This window comes from Saimiri boliviensis, chromosome 4 (assembly GCF_048565385.1).
Source record: "Saimiri boliviensis isolate mSaiBol1 chromosome 4, mSaiBol1.pri, whole genome shotgun sequence".
Classification (NCBI taxonomy): domain Eukaryota; kingdom Metazoa; phylum Chordata; class Mammalia; order Primates; family Cebidae; genus Saimiri; species Saimiri boliviensis.
The window spans coordinates 61,011,468-61,030,145 of NC_133452.1; the positions used below are offsets into that span (position 1 = coordinate 61,011,468).

General features: G+C 41.3%; 1 protein-coding gene across 6 annotated transcripts in view; it reads right to left on the reverse strand.

Moving 5' to 3' along the window:
* Nucleotides 1–908: 908 nt before the first annotated feature.
* The window catches only part of AFG1L (AFG1 like ATPase), a 263,443-nt gene continuing 245,673 nt past the window's right edge, over nt 909–18,678 (reverse strand). Inside the window, exons 11-14 of one of the 6 annotated variants that reach the window (XM_074397640.1) lie at nt 17,770–17,910; nt 13,981–14,094; nt 11,090–11,214; nt 909–1,822 (exon numbers count right to left, since the gene is read on the reverse strand). In XM_074397640.1, coding sequence (XP_074253741.1) covers nt 1,699–1,822; nt 11,090–11,214; nt 13,981–14,094; nt 17,770–17,910 — 504 coding nt within the window. In that variant the 3' untranslated portion in view covers nt 909–1,698. Of the gene's footprint in view, nt 1,823–3,262; nt 11,215–13,980; nt 14,095–17,769; nt 17,911–18,678 lie in introns of those variants that run through there. The other 5 variants (XM_074397636.1, XM_074397638.1, XM_074397639.1 and 2 more) reach the window with 5 other exon arrangements.

The following is an 18,678-nucleotide window of genomic DNA, read 5'->3' on the forward strand; positions in this document are numbered from 1 at the left end:
GATAGCAGCAGTTTTTACACTCTGCACCCTGAATTTGGGGTATTAAAGAGGAATTGTTACGTCTCGAAGGATCAAATTATGTCTCATTTCTCTCTGAACATTCAGAAGAATAACATTCGAGTCATTATGGCTGCCTCTTCTGAACTGCCAGAGCACTTTGTAATTTCTCGTGGTTCGGGTGACACTTGGCCCTACACTGGTGCTCTTTCTCAACTCATTTCATCTCCTGGAGACTGGGGAGGGGTTTTGTCATTCTGCAGCTCTCCTCCCCAGCACAGTGTTTGTCCCTCGGTCCTTTCTATGCCCTTTACTACATTTCCTGGCTGACTTGAGTGCCCTGGTCTTCCCAGGATACCTGGGCAAGGCTCCTCCTTGAACTCACCACATTATGTCTGTGTGTTGTCCCCAAAAGATCACAAGGCTGTCATCGTGAGGGAGTTTGTCTCATTATTCTCAGTGTGCCTGGCTCCTGGGACAGAGTAGATAGCAAGTAAATGATGAATGAATGCATGGTGAATATCCGTACACTATTTTTTTTTTTTTTTAGACAGAGTCTCACTCCATTATCCAGACTGGAGTACAGTGACGCGATCTTGGCTCACTGCAGCCTCCAACTCCTGTGTTCCAGCAATTCTTGTGCCTTCACCTCCCAAATAGCTGAGATTACAGATGTGCATCACCATATCTGGCTAATTTTTGTATTTGGAGTAGAAATGGGGTTTTGCCATGTTGGCGAGGCTGGTCTCAAGGGATCCACCTGCCTTGGCCTCCCAAGTGCTGGGATTACAGGCGTGAGCCACTGTGCCTAGCCCTGTACACTGTGTTTAATAGCTTGATTGAGATACAATTCACATACCATAAAATCCAACCATGTAACACAATTCAGCGATTTTTAGTCTAGTCACGAAGTTGGGCGATTACCACTACAATCTAATTTCAGATGTTTTCATTACCCCTAAAAGAAATCTTGTACCTATTAGCAATATTCCTCATTCCTGCCCTCACCCCTAGGCCCTACTCTTTATCTCTATAGATTTGCCTACTTGACATATCATAAGCATGGAGCCATACACATGTGTACCCTTCACAACTGGCTTCTTTTACTTAGAAGAATGTTTTCAAGACCCATCCATGTAGCAGCATGTATCAGGACTTCATTTTCATTGCTAACTATTACTACTTTTTATGTAATGCCACATCATGTTTATCCATTCATCAGTTGGTGGACATTTGGGTTTTCACTTTGGGGTTAATACAAATAATCTGTTGCAAACACTCATGTTCAAGTTCTTGTGCAGATATATATTTTTATTTCTCTTAGGTATCTAGGAGTAGAATTGCTAGATGCTTAGCAATTCTAGCAATATTGTGAGGAGCTGCCAAACTGTTTTCCAAAGCTGCACCATTTTGCATTTTCATCAGCAGCGTGTGTGAGGGTTCCAATTTCTCCACATCCTTGCCAGCGTTTTTTATTCTCCATCTCTTTGATTCTAACCATCCCAGTAGTGTGAAGTGGTACCTCACGGTGATTTTGATTTGCATTTCCCTAATGAGTCATGATACTGAGCATTTTTCGTGTGCTTACTGACCATCTGTATCTGTATACACTGTTCGATCAAATTATAAATCGTTACAGCTTCACAGAAATAAAAGTCTTAGATGAGGCCCAAAGAGTAACACTAAGTGACTTACCCAAAGTTACGTGCATGACGTTATATATGGTTCGTAGCAGCACAGGGTCTCAAATCCACTCCTGACTCCTAATGGTGCTCTGTTCTTCCAGCCTGTCCCTTCTCTCAGGATGCCTCTGGATCCCCACCTGCTGGAGGAGTGAAATGGCTGGATTCCTTATGGGTCGGGATAAGCATGTGCCTTAGCACTGCTTGATTTTATGCCCTGCCTGATTTTACGCCTTGCCTATTCTTTGGTTAGATTGATTTCATCTCTGAAAATGGTTTTCTCTGGATGCAAACTCCGTATGTGAACAAATGGTTTTCATAACTTGCAACTGCTTAGAGCTGTAAACAACTGATGGCTCAAGTCCAAGCCCTAAAGAATTGGAAGCAGCTTTCCTGGCCACTTGAGTTATCAAAGTCGGGTTTAAAGTCGTCGGATACATTTAAACCTGTCCACCTAATATTTTCACTATGACCCCCAAACACACAAAAACTCAAGTAAGAAAGTATTTAAAGTTAAGGAATGGAGGGGGATTCTTGGGGCAGTTATAGCACATGTGTGAACGCTGAGGTTTGGGGCAATAGAGAGATACGTTGCTATTACTAAACCCTCCAGGGACAAGCCACATGGGTCTGGAGATGAAGCCAAGGAGAGCAGCCACTTGTAGGGTCAATTCCCAAGGAAGGGCCAGGTCCTCAGATGAGAAACAGACTCAGAAGGGGCTGGCCTGCAGGCCGGCTGGTGTACAGTCAAGACAAGCTGCGTTATGCTGCCGTAACAAATGACACCGAAAGTTTCCATGATTTATCAGAATGTAATTTATTTTTATTTTTTCCCTTATTTCTTCAAGAAAAAACAGAATGTAATTTTATTTCTTGTTCATGCAGCATTTGCCATGGGTGGTTTGGCATTTCCATGTGGAGGCTCAGCCTTCCAGACTATTTTATCTTGGGTGTCTGTCTCAACATGGCATTTCCAGGTTTTCCATGCAAAAGAAAAGAGATCTAGAGGCTCTCAAGCCAGCTAGTAAGTGCTTCACCTTGGAAATGACACATGTCACTTTTTTTTTCTTTTTTTTTCTTTTCACTCCTGGCCTCCCAAAGTGCTGGGATTAGAGGTGTGAGGCACCGTGCCTGGCCAAAATAATGCCTTTTTAAAAAATGCTTTAAACTTCATTATGTCCCACATAGCATCTAGCAGAAAGTCTTGTCATAAGAAGCATGTGACTTGACATGTCACGTCACTTCCACTCACTGCCAACTAACTGCTCAGAAATAGTCACATGGCCTTGCCTAACTGCCAAGGAGCCAGAAAGTGTGACCCTCCTGTGTGCTTGGAAAGAGAACTGGTTATGGGCAAATTCTAGCAATGACTGTCATGGCTGAAGAGGCTTCTTTTTGGACTCTGCCCTTTCCAGGAAGCACTCAGAGGTATACATGTGTCTATGAGTATTGTCTTGTGGAAGGGGATAGAAGAGGTATCTGGCATCTGGAGGGGGAGCTAGAACAAAGTGGAGATTCATGCTGAAGATGATCACATTAAATTTTATTAGCCGTATCATCTAGAGGCCAAGTATTTTCTGAATTTATTATCTGTATCCCCCCAATTTTTTTTTTTTTTTTTTTTTTTTTTTTTTTTTTTTTGAGACAGAGTCTCAGTCTGTTGCCCAGGCTAGAGTATAATGGCGCAGTCTCGGCTCACTAAAACCTCTGCCTCCTGGGTTCAAGTGATTCTCCTGTCGTAGCCTCCTGAGTAGCTGGGATTATAGGCACACACCACCACACCTGGTTAATTTGCATATTTTTTGTGGAGATGGGGTTTCATCACATTGGCCAGGCTGCTCTTGAACCCCTGGCCTCAAGTGAGCCACCCATCTCAGCCTCCCAAAGTGCTGGGATTACAGGTGAGACACCGTGTCCTGCCCGTATCCCCCAGATACTAACGAAGTCTTTCTCTTAGCTGAGATTTGGAAAACTAAACAAGTGTGGCTTATGCTAGCCTGGTAGACTACGGAGAAGGTGATCTTAGGGACAACGGGAAGCCACATGTTTCAGATGAGATTAGCCAGTTTTAGAGATTCAAGTTTTCATTTTGATTTAAATTGCTGACTTTTCCTTAAGGAGCAATATAATCAACATCTAGATTCTCCTATTAAAATAATAACTTTTTTTCTTTTTCTTTTTTCTTTCTTTTCACTCCTGGCTTTAAGTGATCCTTCCACCTTGGCCTCCCAAAGTGTTGGGATTAGAGGCGTGAGCCACTGTGCCTGGCCAAAATAAGACTTTTTAAATAATGAAGCTTTAAGCTTCATTACGTCCCATGTAGCATCAGCGTGCCTTGTCATGAGAAGCACTTAACACTGTTTATTCAGTAAATTAAAGAGTGAATCAGAGAAATGAGATCCACTATATTCCCAAAGGCCAACTCATCCTGGGACTCTCTGAAGTCTTATCCCTGGCTCCCGGGTGGATAATGAGGACTGGGAGACTCCAGAACTGATCCAGTCACTGTAGAAGAAACTGTAGAAGCACTCAGGACAGGGTGAAAGTCCTGGGATCACCTTTGCTCAAACCACTCCTTATCTTCAGATTGTCGGATTTGCCATTCATTCCAATAATTAACCATTCTCCAAGTCCTGTCCTGCACTGATACTTATCTTGAACCCTTTCTCCATCACACAACATAATTCTAATGTGTATTCCTTCTTTTCTGTACCCAACACCACTGGCTCTTGTTAACTGCCAAGGGGCCAGTGGCAGAGTATTGCAGAGTACTGAAGCTGTGTGAGCGCCTGAGATAGTATCATTGCAAAAGGTGTACCATTGCAAGAAGATACTTCAGTGTGGAGGGCTGGGTTGAGTACTATTTGAGACACAGTGTAAGGAACATTCAAGAGGAGAGATCCAGTAGGCAGTTGGAAGTACAGAACAGGAGACTGGGGTAGTCAGGGATGGGAAGACTACCTGCAAATTTAAAACAAAGCCACGCTTCACTTGAGAATAATTGGCATCAGCTGGTATTTGTTGCTATGGACATCAAGAAAAGAGTGTGAAGATGTTATGTGTGAAAGTACTTTGTATAATATCGGGTGTTGTTTTTTATAATTACCATTTTTATGTAGATCCAAGAAACAACTTAAGATGGTGAGAAAAGGAAAAGGAACCAGAAAGTTTCAGAGAAGGAAGAGGTGAGAGGCAGGAGGAGAAGCCAGAGAAGAGAGTTGCAAGGTTGAGGCTGAGCTGGCAAAGTGCTTAGGGCTCAGAGCAGCAGGCAGCAATAAGGACGAAGCAAGGCCTCTGCTCAGTGGCTAGGGGGTCTCAGTGGGTAGACTGGCTACCATCTTCTCCTATATTCAATTTCCCATCCAGCTTGGTCCCACACTGCCCATGCTTAGCACTGCCTCTTCACTTCAGTTGCCAATACCAGCTCTCACCAGTGGGCTCCAGTGGGCACATGGGAATCCTTTACCTCGTTAGCAATAAACTCAGCCTTGTCCAAGTGTGGTCCAGGAGCCCCCAAGGGATCTGTGACTCTTAGTGAGTCCATGAAGTCAAAGTCATTTTCCATAAAACCACTAAGACATTATTTACCTTTCTCATGCTTATTCTCCCATAGGTACACAGTTGATTTTTTCAGGCGCTACATGATGTGTGATATTCCAACAGATTGAATGCAGAGGCAGGTATGAGAATCTGGCTGCATTTTACTAAACCAGACATTGGCAAAAATTTAAAACAAAGCCATTTTTCTCATTAACTTGTTTTTTGTTTTAGAAAATGCTGTTACTCTTCATAATACTATTTAGGTAACATTTCATGTGCTTATTGATATTTTTAAATGAATTAAATATCTAATAATCTCTGCTTGATTTTTTAATACTGAATGGTGATTATATAATCTACCTGCATAAAAACTCTCTGGGGTCTGCAAGCATTTAAAAAGTGGATAGTGGGCCAGACGTGATGGCTCATGCTTATAATTCCAGCACTTTGGGAAGCTGAGGCAGGAGGATCATTTGAGCCCAGGAGTTCAAGACCAGCCCTGAATTTTTGATAGCCACAATGAAATTCCTTATCTTCTTCAAGCTCTAACCCCTTCTCTAGGAATAATATCTTCTTTCCCAGAATTACTGTGAGGATTAAATATTTCAAAGTTTGTCAACCACTGTGATTCCAGTTCTTTGCCATCAATATTATGGGGCAGTGCAAAACAACACACTTGTGTGTGCTCCTACACCCACATCTTTCCTATGCCAGCCTCAAGGCCCATGATGACTTCCAAATGGGGGCTACAATTACTACTACTACTACTACCAGGAGGGCTGCAGAGCACAGGGTTGGGATCCAGAAGATGTGTGCTTACTCAGTGTGCTTGTGAAACCACTTACCCTCTGAGCACCTGGTTTCCTTATGGGTAGTAAGATAATCACATCTCCCTTGCAGAATTGCTGTGGATGACAGATATGGTAGGAGCAAATGATCCTCCCACCTTGGCTTCCTAAAGTGCTTTGTAAACTGGGAAGTGCTGCATGGTTAGCTATTTTGACATCGTTAGTGTGGGTGGAGAAGAAAGGCAGAAGAGCCTAGGTCTCCAGGGAGGAGAGGGGTGGGCACTGGGAGGTACCTTTGTGTGTGCCAGTGTGCTGATGACCTGGCTCCAGGAACCATAGCAACAGCCTCTGCTCCCTGGAAAGTGCCATGGTCTCTGCATCAGGGGCCCAGAGTCAGGACCCAGCTGCAGGCAGGGTTCTCTGTGCATACTGGCTGCGTAGTCACAGGTAAAAGCTCCACAGCCTGCCTGATGGGTGGTGCTCAACCCTGCTGCACCTTAGAATCTTACGAGGAACATTAACAAGTGTGGATGCTGGGGCCCACATTTGACTCACCTTTCCTGACCCTGGAGGTGGACCTAGGCCTAGGATGTGCAGCATTGAGAACCACTTTTTTCCCTGTCAGTTCATCCTACTGACCACACGATGGTGCCCTCTTTCTGCGAAATGTTTGATGTTCACCAAACAAGCAACAATCCATTTTCTGTATTTAACAATCCTGAAAACATGCATTTGAATTTAACAACCTTCTCCAGCATCTCATTAAGCCAGACCCATGTGTTCTTAGTGTCTAGTCATTTAATGCATATCTTCTCCCTTCTGTTAGAAACCACTGGGTTGGAATGTGTTTTTGCATTCTTCAAAAGGCTATTTACCACAAAGCAGACAGTAGGATTTATGATCATAATCATTAGTATCAATAACAACCAACGTTCGTTTAATCCTTTGACATTTGCAAAGTGCTTTTCACCAACAATCCTCATAGTAATTCTATGAAATGGGCATTACTGATTTCCATTTATAAGATGATAAAACTGAGGCTCAGAGTACTATCTTGGTCAAGGTCACAAAACAATAATGAGTAGAATTGAATTTTCCAGTGACAGATCTCAAGCCCTTCCCACTGCCTCCTTAGAGACCAGCAGTAAACCACCAGGAGCCCAGAAACAGAAAGTACAGCCCTGAGATAGGAAAATTCTCAGGACAACCTCTGGAAGGCCCGCTAGGTAAGCAGGCAAGACAAACTGATGACTCCACACAGCACAGACGAAAGGCCAGCAGACAGGTATGTTGGACTGGATCGAGTGACTGGGGTAACAGTTGTGAGGGTCCTAGTGAGTTGCTGGGCTGAGTTAGTAGACACTCAGCAAGAGGACAGATTTTACCATTTGTAATTTTCTGCACCAGGAAATGAACAGCTATATGCTAATAGGGAACATTAATCTTAATTCTGACTGTATAGGAAGTTAGAAACTCATCTCCAAAGAAAATTCTTTCCTACAAGCAAGTGACATGTTTTGAGATTAGTAAATCTAACAAAGGTAATTTAGAAAATCACTTACAGACTTGCTGCAAGATAGATTCCCGTAACTGATCAGGAATCTGAATGTCAGGGACCCAGGCGCCCAATCCTTCTGTATGTTTTTAATCTCAGATAAAGCGGCCATCAAGTGTAGGTTCAAGTTACATGGACCAGCAATACCGTTTTCAGGACAGAGGCAATGAAATGGAAAATTTAATACATTAATGCTTTGCTAATTTTATTGACTTCACTGTATATCTTAAGCAATTCAGTATTCTGTTTTAGATGTTTCCTGTGTCTCAGCTTCCCTGTCTATAAAATGATTATAATGGCACCTTATAATGGCATAAGACTGTTATATGGCTCAAAAGAGTTAGTTTATAAGGCACATAGAACCATGCCCAGGACACAGAAAGCACCATGTGTTTCTTAAATAAATAAATGGATATGAGCACATCCACTTATTTTACAAGTGAAACTTTAATTTTTTTCAATATTTCAACTAATTTTAAAATTGTTATTTGCACACTTGTAACTACAGGAAATATACTTTAAGAAGGTTTAAGAAGTATTGCCTTATGATTACAATTTGAAGTCCCATTGAAAATGCATAAATTTGATTAAAATAATACTACACAGTCTTTTTGGCCTCAGAAATAGGTTAAAAATTACTTAAGTCCATCCTGTTTTTCATCTCAGGATTAGTGATATCAGCAAATAAGCTCATACACTGCCTAAAGAAATATAAGAGAAGTGATCAGATGTTTCTTTTTCATTTCTAAGGAAAGTTTTCCTTTTTTTCTGCTTGACCTGTTAAGTCTGGGAACTGGTGATCAGTTTGGAGAGCACCCTTAGCACATGGTGTTTTCTCCTGAGTCTAAAGACATTCCCAGTCTGTTTCGAGCTGAGTGGGAGCTTTCCACAGCAGTAGTCAGCTCAAACCTCCACCTCAAAGCATACATTTAAAGCATTTCAAAAAAAGAGCATTTGCTGAGAGACTTGTAGGGAGAAAGACTGGAATGCTAAGAATGTTAATAGGGGCAGGGCTTGGAAGAAAGACACACAAACTGAAATGTTGCTCTCCAATCTAGGGGTTGTTTTTCATGTTGCCATTACTTTTCTTCCAGTGGAGCTACCATATTGTTTCCTGGTGATGGCTATTCTTCAAGACTTTTTTTTTTTTTTTCTTCTTGCATGCTATTTTATGAAACAAACTTTGTAGATTTCCAGCCACCATGAAACTCCTTCCTCCCCTCCAGAGATTCAGCCAAAGGCTTCTAGCCCCGTTTTCTGCATAAACCCTTCTCCCAGCTCAGAGAGCCTCTCCCACTGCAGCCAATCCCACCAGGCCCCTGGAGCTGGGGAAGGAGATTGTGGGTTGGGGCCACAGAATTGAGTGAATGCTTTCTCAGTCTTTTTTTCTAAGGGTTTAAGTTCCTTCATACCAAAATGACATTATAGGGAAGCTGCACTGAGAATTACGCAGGCTCCTCTGCATGGAACCAGCACCCTAGATAACATTACATGATTGTTTCTATGGAAAAATGAAATTTTATTCCAAATGCCTGACCTCAAATGAACTTTTATAACATAACTTGACAGGGGGACTCTTCTACATACACCCACACTCAGGGACAGTTCCGCCTATTGGTCATGCTGTCCATCTGTCTGTCTATCCATTCACATCATTTTTTTTTTTTTAATTAAGGTACAGAATAATTATCAAAGGAATGTGAAAAGTAAAAAGCTAAGGTCCAAAAAAATCAAGTTAAACATTTTATGTTTACTGAGTTCAAATCAGTGGTTCTGTTGTAAATTTGTAAATTTATCTTCAACTTCATTCACTGAGTTAAATAAATGGAACAATCACTCTCTTTGTATTAATAGTAAGAGTAAGAGACAGTGTGGTATAAAACACAGTACATGAGTTTTGTAGTTGTAAACTGTGAATCTCAGGTTAAGCTACTTAACTTTTCCAAGCCTCAGTTTTCTTATCTTTGATGATAATATTCACTTTCTAAGACTATTTTCTTAACCGAGCTAATGTAAATATGCAGCATTAAATCTGGCACAAAGTGGTTATTTCCCATCCTCTCTCCCTATTACTTTACCTCTTTGGAATTATTGTGTTTCACTTCAATAAAAACACCTTTAAACCATGTTTAGTTTACAGAAGGCTTGATTTAAACTCTTCTCTCGGCTTGAGTACTCATCCATCTATCTGCTTGCTTTAATTAAGTTAATGTCTAAAATTGATTACTGAGATGGACTATTGACTAAGCAATTAAATAGGGCCATGGCATGCCACAATAAACCTGCCAGGAGATGGCTGGAGTGGCCAAGACATAAAAAGTAATAATAAATAAATAAATAAATAAATAAATAAATAAAAATAGGTTCATAGAACATACTTATGTTGACCATTGTAATCACTGAACTGACTCACCTATGCCTTACCTTCCCCCAAATGCTTAATTTTCACAAGACTCTGTGATTTTCTATTTTTTCCTTTTCTTTTTCACACTCATCCATAGCCGAAGATCCACTTTCTGACAGTAGTTAGTAAATTTCAGGTTTTACTCAAAGCAAGAAATGAGCTCAGGGAAGGACAACTTAGATTTCCTGTGAAGCGGGCTTGCCAAGCGTTCTTTCCTATTTCCTATTACGTCCATCTCACGGTAGTCGGCAGCAAAGGCAGGGCATGCTGCAGGGAGAGCAAATGCCAATGAACAGCGGGAAGGAGCCTGCTGTCCACTGGGGTCCAGCTGGCCTCATGTGAGCAGGAGTCTCCTCTGCCTACGACTCTGACTCCCACCCCCCCGCTCCCTGCCCACACTCTCTCACTGGTCTCCATTCCTGGCTGCAGAGTTGGTGGCCCTGCCTGCAGATCTGCCTGTTGGGTGGAATTTGACACTGGCTCCTTATTTGATCCTATTAGAATTCTCAATTTTTTAAAGAAAACTCTGTGCCCACTTGAGATCAAGTCCTGCCTACTAAGCTTGATCTCAGGGTTAAAATCATATTCTTTCCATTATGTAGAAATCTGAAGGCCTGGGAGATTTATTATCATTCATAACCAAAAAATAGTAATAATAACACATATAAGCCCATATACTAAAATATTATCCCCTTTAGTTTATATCAGATTGGAAAATTGTCTTTGTTTTGAATTGAAATACAGGGCATTTCCCCCCGTTATAAAAGATGTATTTCTAACGTGCCACCACCACGCAGCCAAAGCTTGGAGGCATCTAGACATCTTGCATTTACTGGTGTATTCAAGGTTCATTCAGGTGATTTAACATGAAGCTAAAATGTCTGGTCCTACATTCGTCTTCAGGAATGATGATTTTAATTTCATGGTGCAGAAATAAGACCAAATAAGAAAAAGCAGACCTAAAAAATGTTAAGTGTTTAACTTACTAATCCCCTAGATCTTTGACAGCAACTTTAGATTAAAATGGTCCAGAAGACAAAGTGCATAATTAATGATGAGAAAATGATTCCTTCAAGTCCTAACCATTTGTCTGGAGTTTTATTTATGTGAAAGTGACAGTTACTTCTTGGTTCTGTCTCCTTCGTTCCAGTACTGTTCAGTCTGCATTTCTGTAAGTCGGGAAATCGTGCGCTGAAATGCAAAGATTTCCTCTTCTCCAGTAAACATGGAGAGTCCTTCTGCTGAATCCTGGTTATAAAACAAACAAATTAAATTAAAGCCATCACAAATGAAAATTTACAGAACCTAAGTATAGGTTTAAAAAAATTGTTTAGGCTTACCAGTTATATTAAAGCATTTTTTATAACGTTTTTTCATATACAATCCCTTAAATGAGGTTAGAGAGTCAACCAATTTAAACTAATAGGCAGTAAACACACCAAATTTTCAGAAAGAAAACGTAAAAGGGAAAACTTTCTCCAAAAGTATACACCAGAAATATGTAATGGCAAAAAAAAAATAAATAAATAAAAATAAATAAATAAATAAATAAAAATAAAAATACATTTAAAAAACGCAGTAGTTCTGATAAGCTAGAAAGAGGCTGATGCCAGCCTCCAGACAGGGTCCCAGTGCCTGAGGGGGAGGCCCTAAGGACAAGCCTCTGCAGAGCCTTTTCCATACCAACTCATGAGTAAAGGAGGGCAAATGCGAATGAACAGTGGGTCCAGGTTCTGGAGAATGTGCCTGGGATCTAAAAGCCAGGGCTGCTTTTAGTCTTTAGCTGCTGGGGCAATTGATCCCACCATCTAGGACCAAATTGGGAAGCCCTGTCTCTGTGAGGCTGGTAACCCCACACCGGTGATACCAAAACAGACTGGTGACCATTAAGTGGGCTTGGAATTTTTCTCTCTTTTCTTAGGGATTTGCTAGTATGCTTTTTCAGAGAGAAATTCTGGATTCTTAAATTCATCTTTTCAACTGATCCACTGTGAACCTTCATGATCCTGAGGTCACCTTCCCTGATTTCTTCATATATTATTGGCTCCATTTGATGAGCTTATTTTGTCTTGATCCTAGGGGAATCTGAGACAGGGTCTCACTCTGTCACCCAGGCTGGAGTGCAGTGGTGCTATCTTGGCTCACTGCAATCTCTGCCTCCTGGGTTCAAGTGATCTTCCTGCCTCAACTTGCTTGTCCACTGCTCAGCTCCTGCTGTTAGGCCTGGTTCCTAACAGGCCACAAACCAGTACCAGTCTGTGTCCAGGGGCTGAGGAGCCCTGATGTAAAGGACTTTAGAAACTGGGTTGATGTATCTCAAGTGTATTCTTTCAAATTGTCAAAGACAATATTTGGAAGTAAATATTGCCCTTGGAGAACCAACATTTCAAATGATCCCAGCGCAGAAGTTTATAAGCAGCTATTTATTTCTACACTGCTATGGTCTGAATGTTTGTGTCCATCCAAAATTTGTATGTTGAAATCCTAACCCATAAGGTGATGGTATTGGAGGTGGAGCCTTTGAGAGCTGAATAGGTCTTGTTGGTAGATCCCTCATGAATGGGATTAATGCCTTTATAGAAGATGCCCCAGAGAGATCCCTTACCCCTTCCACCATGTGAGGTTTATACAGAAAGGACAGAGGCTTATGAAGTAGGAAGTGGGCCTTCACCAGATGCTAAATCTGGCACCCTGATCTTAGACTTCCCAGTCTCCAGGACTGTGAGAAATATATTTCTGTTGTCTATAAGCCACTCAGTTCATGGTGTTTTGTTATAGCAGACTAGGAGATAAACATAGGTTTAAGTCATCATATTGGAAAGTTCACTTTTAAAATTCGCCTAATTCTCCCAGACTCCTGAAAATGCCTCATTTCTACTCAGGTCGATAAGTAAATACTTCCTTGTTCCAGACGATCTTTTACCTGCGGAACTGGAAGAATTGGGCTCCCCTCATACGGTAAGTGTTGATAGTTGTAAACTTTTGACTAATATTTCAATTGTCAATAGCTGAGAAACACATCCTGTAACATTCTTACAGAAGAAGAAAATGGAAAGTCACTTCTGGTTGGCCTGAGGTGAATCACCAGTCTCCAAACTCCAGGAGAACTGGGCTAGCATCTGTTTGTTCCCTACAGAGTGTCCCCAGAACTTGGCACCCACAGGCACTCCATAAATGTTTGCAGAATGGAGGTTGGGAGATTAATCATGGATTTCTTTTCAAGCCCAGGGCCTTGCTAGGCACTCCATGGTCCTGTACTAGCCAGTCCACATGCTTAGATACTGTCTTATATAATAACTCTACAAATTCAGTAATCATTTAGAAAGAAATCCAGAAAGGGCAGCATGGTATAGCAGAACAAGGATAGAACCAGGCGCAAGTGGCTTGACATCTAGCTCTGGCCTGCCATTATTCAGCAGTGTGGCTGTGGGCACCTTAGTCCACCTCTCTGGGCTTCATTTTTTTTTTCTTTTTTTTTTTGAGATGGAGTCTCCCTCTGTCACCCAGGCTGGAGTGCAGTGGCACAATCTCGGCTCACTACAACCTCCACCCTCCAGGTTCAAGCAATTCTCCTGCCTCAGTCTCCTGAGTAGCCAGGACTACAGGCACGCACCACCACGCCCAGTTGATTGTTGTATTTTTAGTAGCAATGGGGTTTCACCATGTTGGCCAGGATGGTCTCAATCTCTTGACCTCGTGATCCACCTGCCTCAGCCTCCCAAAGTGCTGGGATTACAGGTGTGAGCCACTGCGCTGAGCCTGGGCTCCATTTTTATCACATTGCAAAATGGAGCATTGGACTACATAACCACAAGTTTCCTTCCACTGTAAGTTTATAACTTTCTATATTTAGTGATATTGAGAATGATACATTTGCTACATGGGCTTATAGAAGCAGCAGCAAATCTATGGTTAACTATACACTACATTTCTTTTTCAAAATGTAGCCATGCATCAAACCAAAAACAATTAAGCTGTTTTATAATAAAAAGAGATTATGTTAATATTGCCTACCTGGCTCAGCCCCAAATCATCCATCAGTATTCTGCTTTGCTCCAACTCACTGTCATGATGTTGATGCAAAAATAAGCTTGATATAGGAGTTGATGCAGAGCAAATGATACGCACCTGAAATAGAAGAACATGAGTAATGTGTCACTCTTTACATTTCACAAGTTGAAGGTAAGGAAAATCTCCCACACAAAAATAATCTGTTTTTCACATACAGGAGCTTGGATCTTTGCTTTTAGGATGTCCATATTTTTTTCCTAATTGTTTATCTCTTTAAAGTGGTGTTTTAAAACTGCATAGTATTTTTCAGAATATTTCCACACACAACTCATATCACCTTGAAGTAGAGCACAAAGGTTTATGGGGAGACTTCAGGGTTAGAGAGGAGTCAGCTCAAGACATCAGCCTAGATTTTCAGTTCTTAGTCCAATGCTTTTTCCATTACTGCTCTGGTTTGAATGTTTTTGTCCCACCTAAAATTCATGCCGAAACTTACTCCACAATGTAACAGGATTAAGAGGTGTGGCCTCTAGGATATGACTGAGTCATGAGGCTCTGCCCTCATGTATGGGATTTGGTGCCCTTATAAAGGATTTGACAGAGTGAGTTCACCACTTTTTGCCCTGCATTCCTTCCACCATGCGAGAACACAGCACTTGTGCCCTCTGGGGGAGGCAGCGACATGGCATCATCTTGAAGCAGAGAGTAGCCCTCACCAAACAGCCAAACCTGCTGGCGCCTTGATCTCAGACCTTCCAGAACTGTGAGAAATAAATTCCTATTATGTATAAATTACCCAATCTGTGGTATTTTGTTATAAAACCATGTACTGGCTAAGATGATTACACTCTGATGTTGACATTTATACCCAGCTGTGTGGAGCTGGTCTGTGCACCTAAGATGCTCCCCAGAGACACTGTAAAGAGGTTAGTTACCCTTTTGCTGCACAGCAGACTCTAATTCAGTGCATTGCTATTCTAATTAGGCCAGTGAATGTCCAGGACCTATATTTATATCAGCATTCTGCTAGGATATTCTTCAAAAGGACTAAGCTTTACATAAATATCTCTTGATTGCTTAAGTATTTGAGTGAGTGTTCATATATGATCATATATTGGAAACAGTTTTTATATCTTTTATATCCACTAGTTTAAATACAAAACATATTCTTCTTAATGTTTAAAAAGCCCTGAATTTGTCTTCATGATTCATAGCTATGTTTAAAAATCATATTTAAATAATAATACAGTAATACTTAAAAATCGTATGTTGGCATTTGAGACTAGATTTTCTATATCCAAATGGCCTTCTACCTCCTCTTACAAGTTATTTTAATCATCAAAGACACTTTTTCATTATTTACATGGGAATATCCTTATTTCACCAATCTCCATCAATACATTCTAGAATAATGCATGTTTAATGCTCCCAATTTCTGAAATAAAATGGTTTTGACTACACTTCAATAAAGAGTGTAATCTCTAAATGTGTGATTTACTTAGAGGGACTGTTAGGAGGCTAGTTTGAGTATTCCATCACATTGCCAGATAAATCCTTTTCTCCTTTAATTAAGAAGTGAAAAGGTGGGGGTGTGGCAGGATTGCAGGGTGGGACTGAGGGATGGGGGCCATAAGCTTTCTCTCAGGCATTCCTAGCTGAAATATGAAAATAACGAGTCTCTCAATCCTCCACTATAAGAGCCATCCTACTCATGCTCCTCCACTGTTTCGTTTTTGAAGCCCAATCCCACAAAAACAACAGCCTCCAGGCCCCTGTCCTTCTTTCTGCCCCTGCCCTGTGAAAGGCAGCCACTCACAGCTGATGGGCCTCCATCCCTTAGCTCTGCATCCTCCGCCACCTGCCTCTCCACATGATCACAAGTGTGTGGATTCCGCGGGGACGCGCAGCAACTTTTGATCACACTCCCTTAGGTGGGCTTCCCTCAGCCTCTGTGTCACAGCCACACTTGATGCCTTTCACACTCATCCCAAGGCCTTTGCTGCAAACTCCCCATGCTGGTTACCCCTTTTCATTCTGTGCATAGAGTTCAGCCCTCACTCCTCTTAGTATATTTATAAGAAGCACCTGGGAAACACGAGAACATGCAGGTTCCTGGCCCCATGCCTGATATTCATTTGCTGGGATGGGGATGAGTGAGCTCTGGAATCTGGATTTTGAAGTAGCCAAGATGGTTCTGCCACCATCTTGAGGTAGCCCTCAGAAGATTTCCAACCCCATTGATCAGGAGTGCGCTCTCCCCTGCTAGACTCTCACAGCACCATATGCCTCCTTCTCTAAGAGGTCATCCCATAGTGGTGATTTTACACTGAGTTCTGTGGAGGTCTGATCCACATTTCTCCGATATTAGGCTATCTAAGCTCTATGAAGGCAGACACCATCTAGCTTCACTTGCCATTGAATTTCTAGTGCTTGGCATGATAAGGCTTATAGAATGAATGAGCAAATAAACTAAATTCTCACCTCTCCTTCCCAGCAGATTCTGTTGCTTATCTCCTTCCCACAAAGTTCCTTCAATTTAGAATCACTGCTCTACCTAAGTCTGTGCAAAGAATAGGGAGAAAAAAAACTGTATCTAATGGTAAAATAATATTTAAATTAATTCTAATTTCCAATTGTACTTTTGCTATGAATCTATATTTACGGATACATTCCATCAATAGCTCACCTTTATTGAGAGCTTACTATAAGCCAGACAACATTCTTTGTGCTTTACATGCTCGTTTAATGCTCACAACAACTTTATAAGTACCATTATTATTTCCTTTTTCTAGCAAAGGCAGTTGAAGCACAGAGAGATTAAGATGGTCTTTAGGATAGACAGCCTGGCCCCTGGGCCCACTCTTGAACCACAAGGCTATGCTTCCTTTGATGAATGGGCAACGGCTTGTCAATTCACGCTAAAACATATGGATTAAAAACAAACAAACAGGATGGTACAATGCCAGTTACTGGGGTTTCTGGGTCACAGGGAGAGAGAGAGCTTCAGTATTCAGAAGGGTCCTCTAGTCATTCATTCATTTGTTCTTTCATTCTTCTTCTTTTTTCTGAGAGATAGAGCCTCACTCTGTCACCCAGGCTGGAGGGCTAAGTGCAGTGACATGATCATGACTCACTATTGTAACCTGGAACTCCTGGGCTTAAGCAATCCTCCTACCTCAGCCTTCTAAGTAGGCAGGATGACAGACCCATACCACGACACACAGCTAATTTTCTCATTTTGTGTAGATCTAGGATCTTGTATTTGTCTAGGCTGGTCTCGAACTCCTGGCCTCAAGCAATCCTCCCTTGGTCTCCCAAAGTACTGGGATGATAGATGTGAGCCATCACACATGGCCTGCTCATTCATTATTCTATCAATACAACCATTTATTCAAGCAACAAATATTTCTTAAGCATTCAGTCTAGGCAACACACATGCTTTAGAATGTGATAGATGAAGCACATAAGCTGTCTGGTAGAATGATGCAATCATTTGGTTTGTCTGGTGATGAGAGTTTTACTATAATATTACTGCTGCTTCTACTGATAGTGCCTATACAGCATTCCGCTAATGCCAAATGTTTTAAATGCCTTACATGGATTTGCCTTTTTAGTGCTCACAACAACCCTCAGAAGTAAATAATATTATCATTCCCAATTCACACATGAAGAGGCAGAGGCACAAAGAGGTGAAGTAAATGATAAAAATACATTAAGTCAGGATTTCAGCCCAGGCAATCTGGCTCCACAATGCAAAGTGGCTAGTTTTAAGAAAATACACTACAACCTTACCTTGAGATCATAAAAGTTATCGATGAGAGTTATGAATCTTCGACCTTGAGTTCTGTTTGCCAGAGTAAATTGTGGAATGTTTCGTAAAAATATTGTATCAAAATTCTTTGATAGTTCCAAATAGTCACTGGCTCCAAGTGGCTATGATTTAAATGAAATAAAGAAAAGAAAATTAAAAAATAAACCAATTCTGGTTGCCTTTGGGTTGGTTTAGTGTGAAAACCCCTCTTTTTGTCATAGTGTGATCTAGGTGGTAGCTTTGAGTAACCTGACCAAACGGGGCAGCATTTTCAGAGTAGGATAAGGAAACAGACAACGTACGCTGTGTTGCCTCAGTAGTGATGTTAAAAAAGGGGCAAGAGAGAAGACAAGAGTGTGGTAGGGAGTTAAAGAATATCTCTGGCCACAGCCTCTGCTAGTGGTCTTTAGGTCTCTGTCCATATTTTTATTTCTATGACATCACTTTAAACATGTCCTAATAAATCCTTCCTGTGACTCAACTGCAAACTGCCACTATTGGTCAATGGAGCTATTTGATAATGGCATGCTGAAGATTATGCCATCATTTTGACATAAAGAATGTGATTCAGTATGAAAATCATCAGAAATTATTTTTAGTTTAATTTAAGGTACAATTATTCAAGTGCAACATTGCTAACCTCTGTAGGAAATACCCAAAGGCTTAAACGAGCAGGAGCAGATGACACCTCCAGAATAAATGGAGGCAGTACACTACCTTTTGATATGCAGAGAGTACAGGGCTCAAGGTCCACAAAATAATTCATAAATGTGTCACCTACAGATGTAAAGCACTTGTTTCTGAAACATGAATTTAACTCCTGAACATTAGGAACACAATCTGCAAACATATTTCTTGGGGTTAGGAACACTCCCAGGAAATGTTCCCTC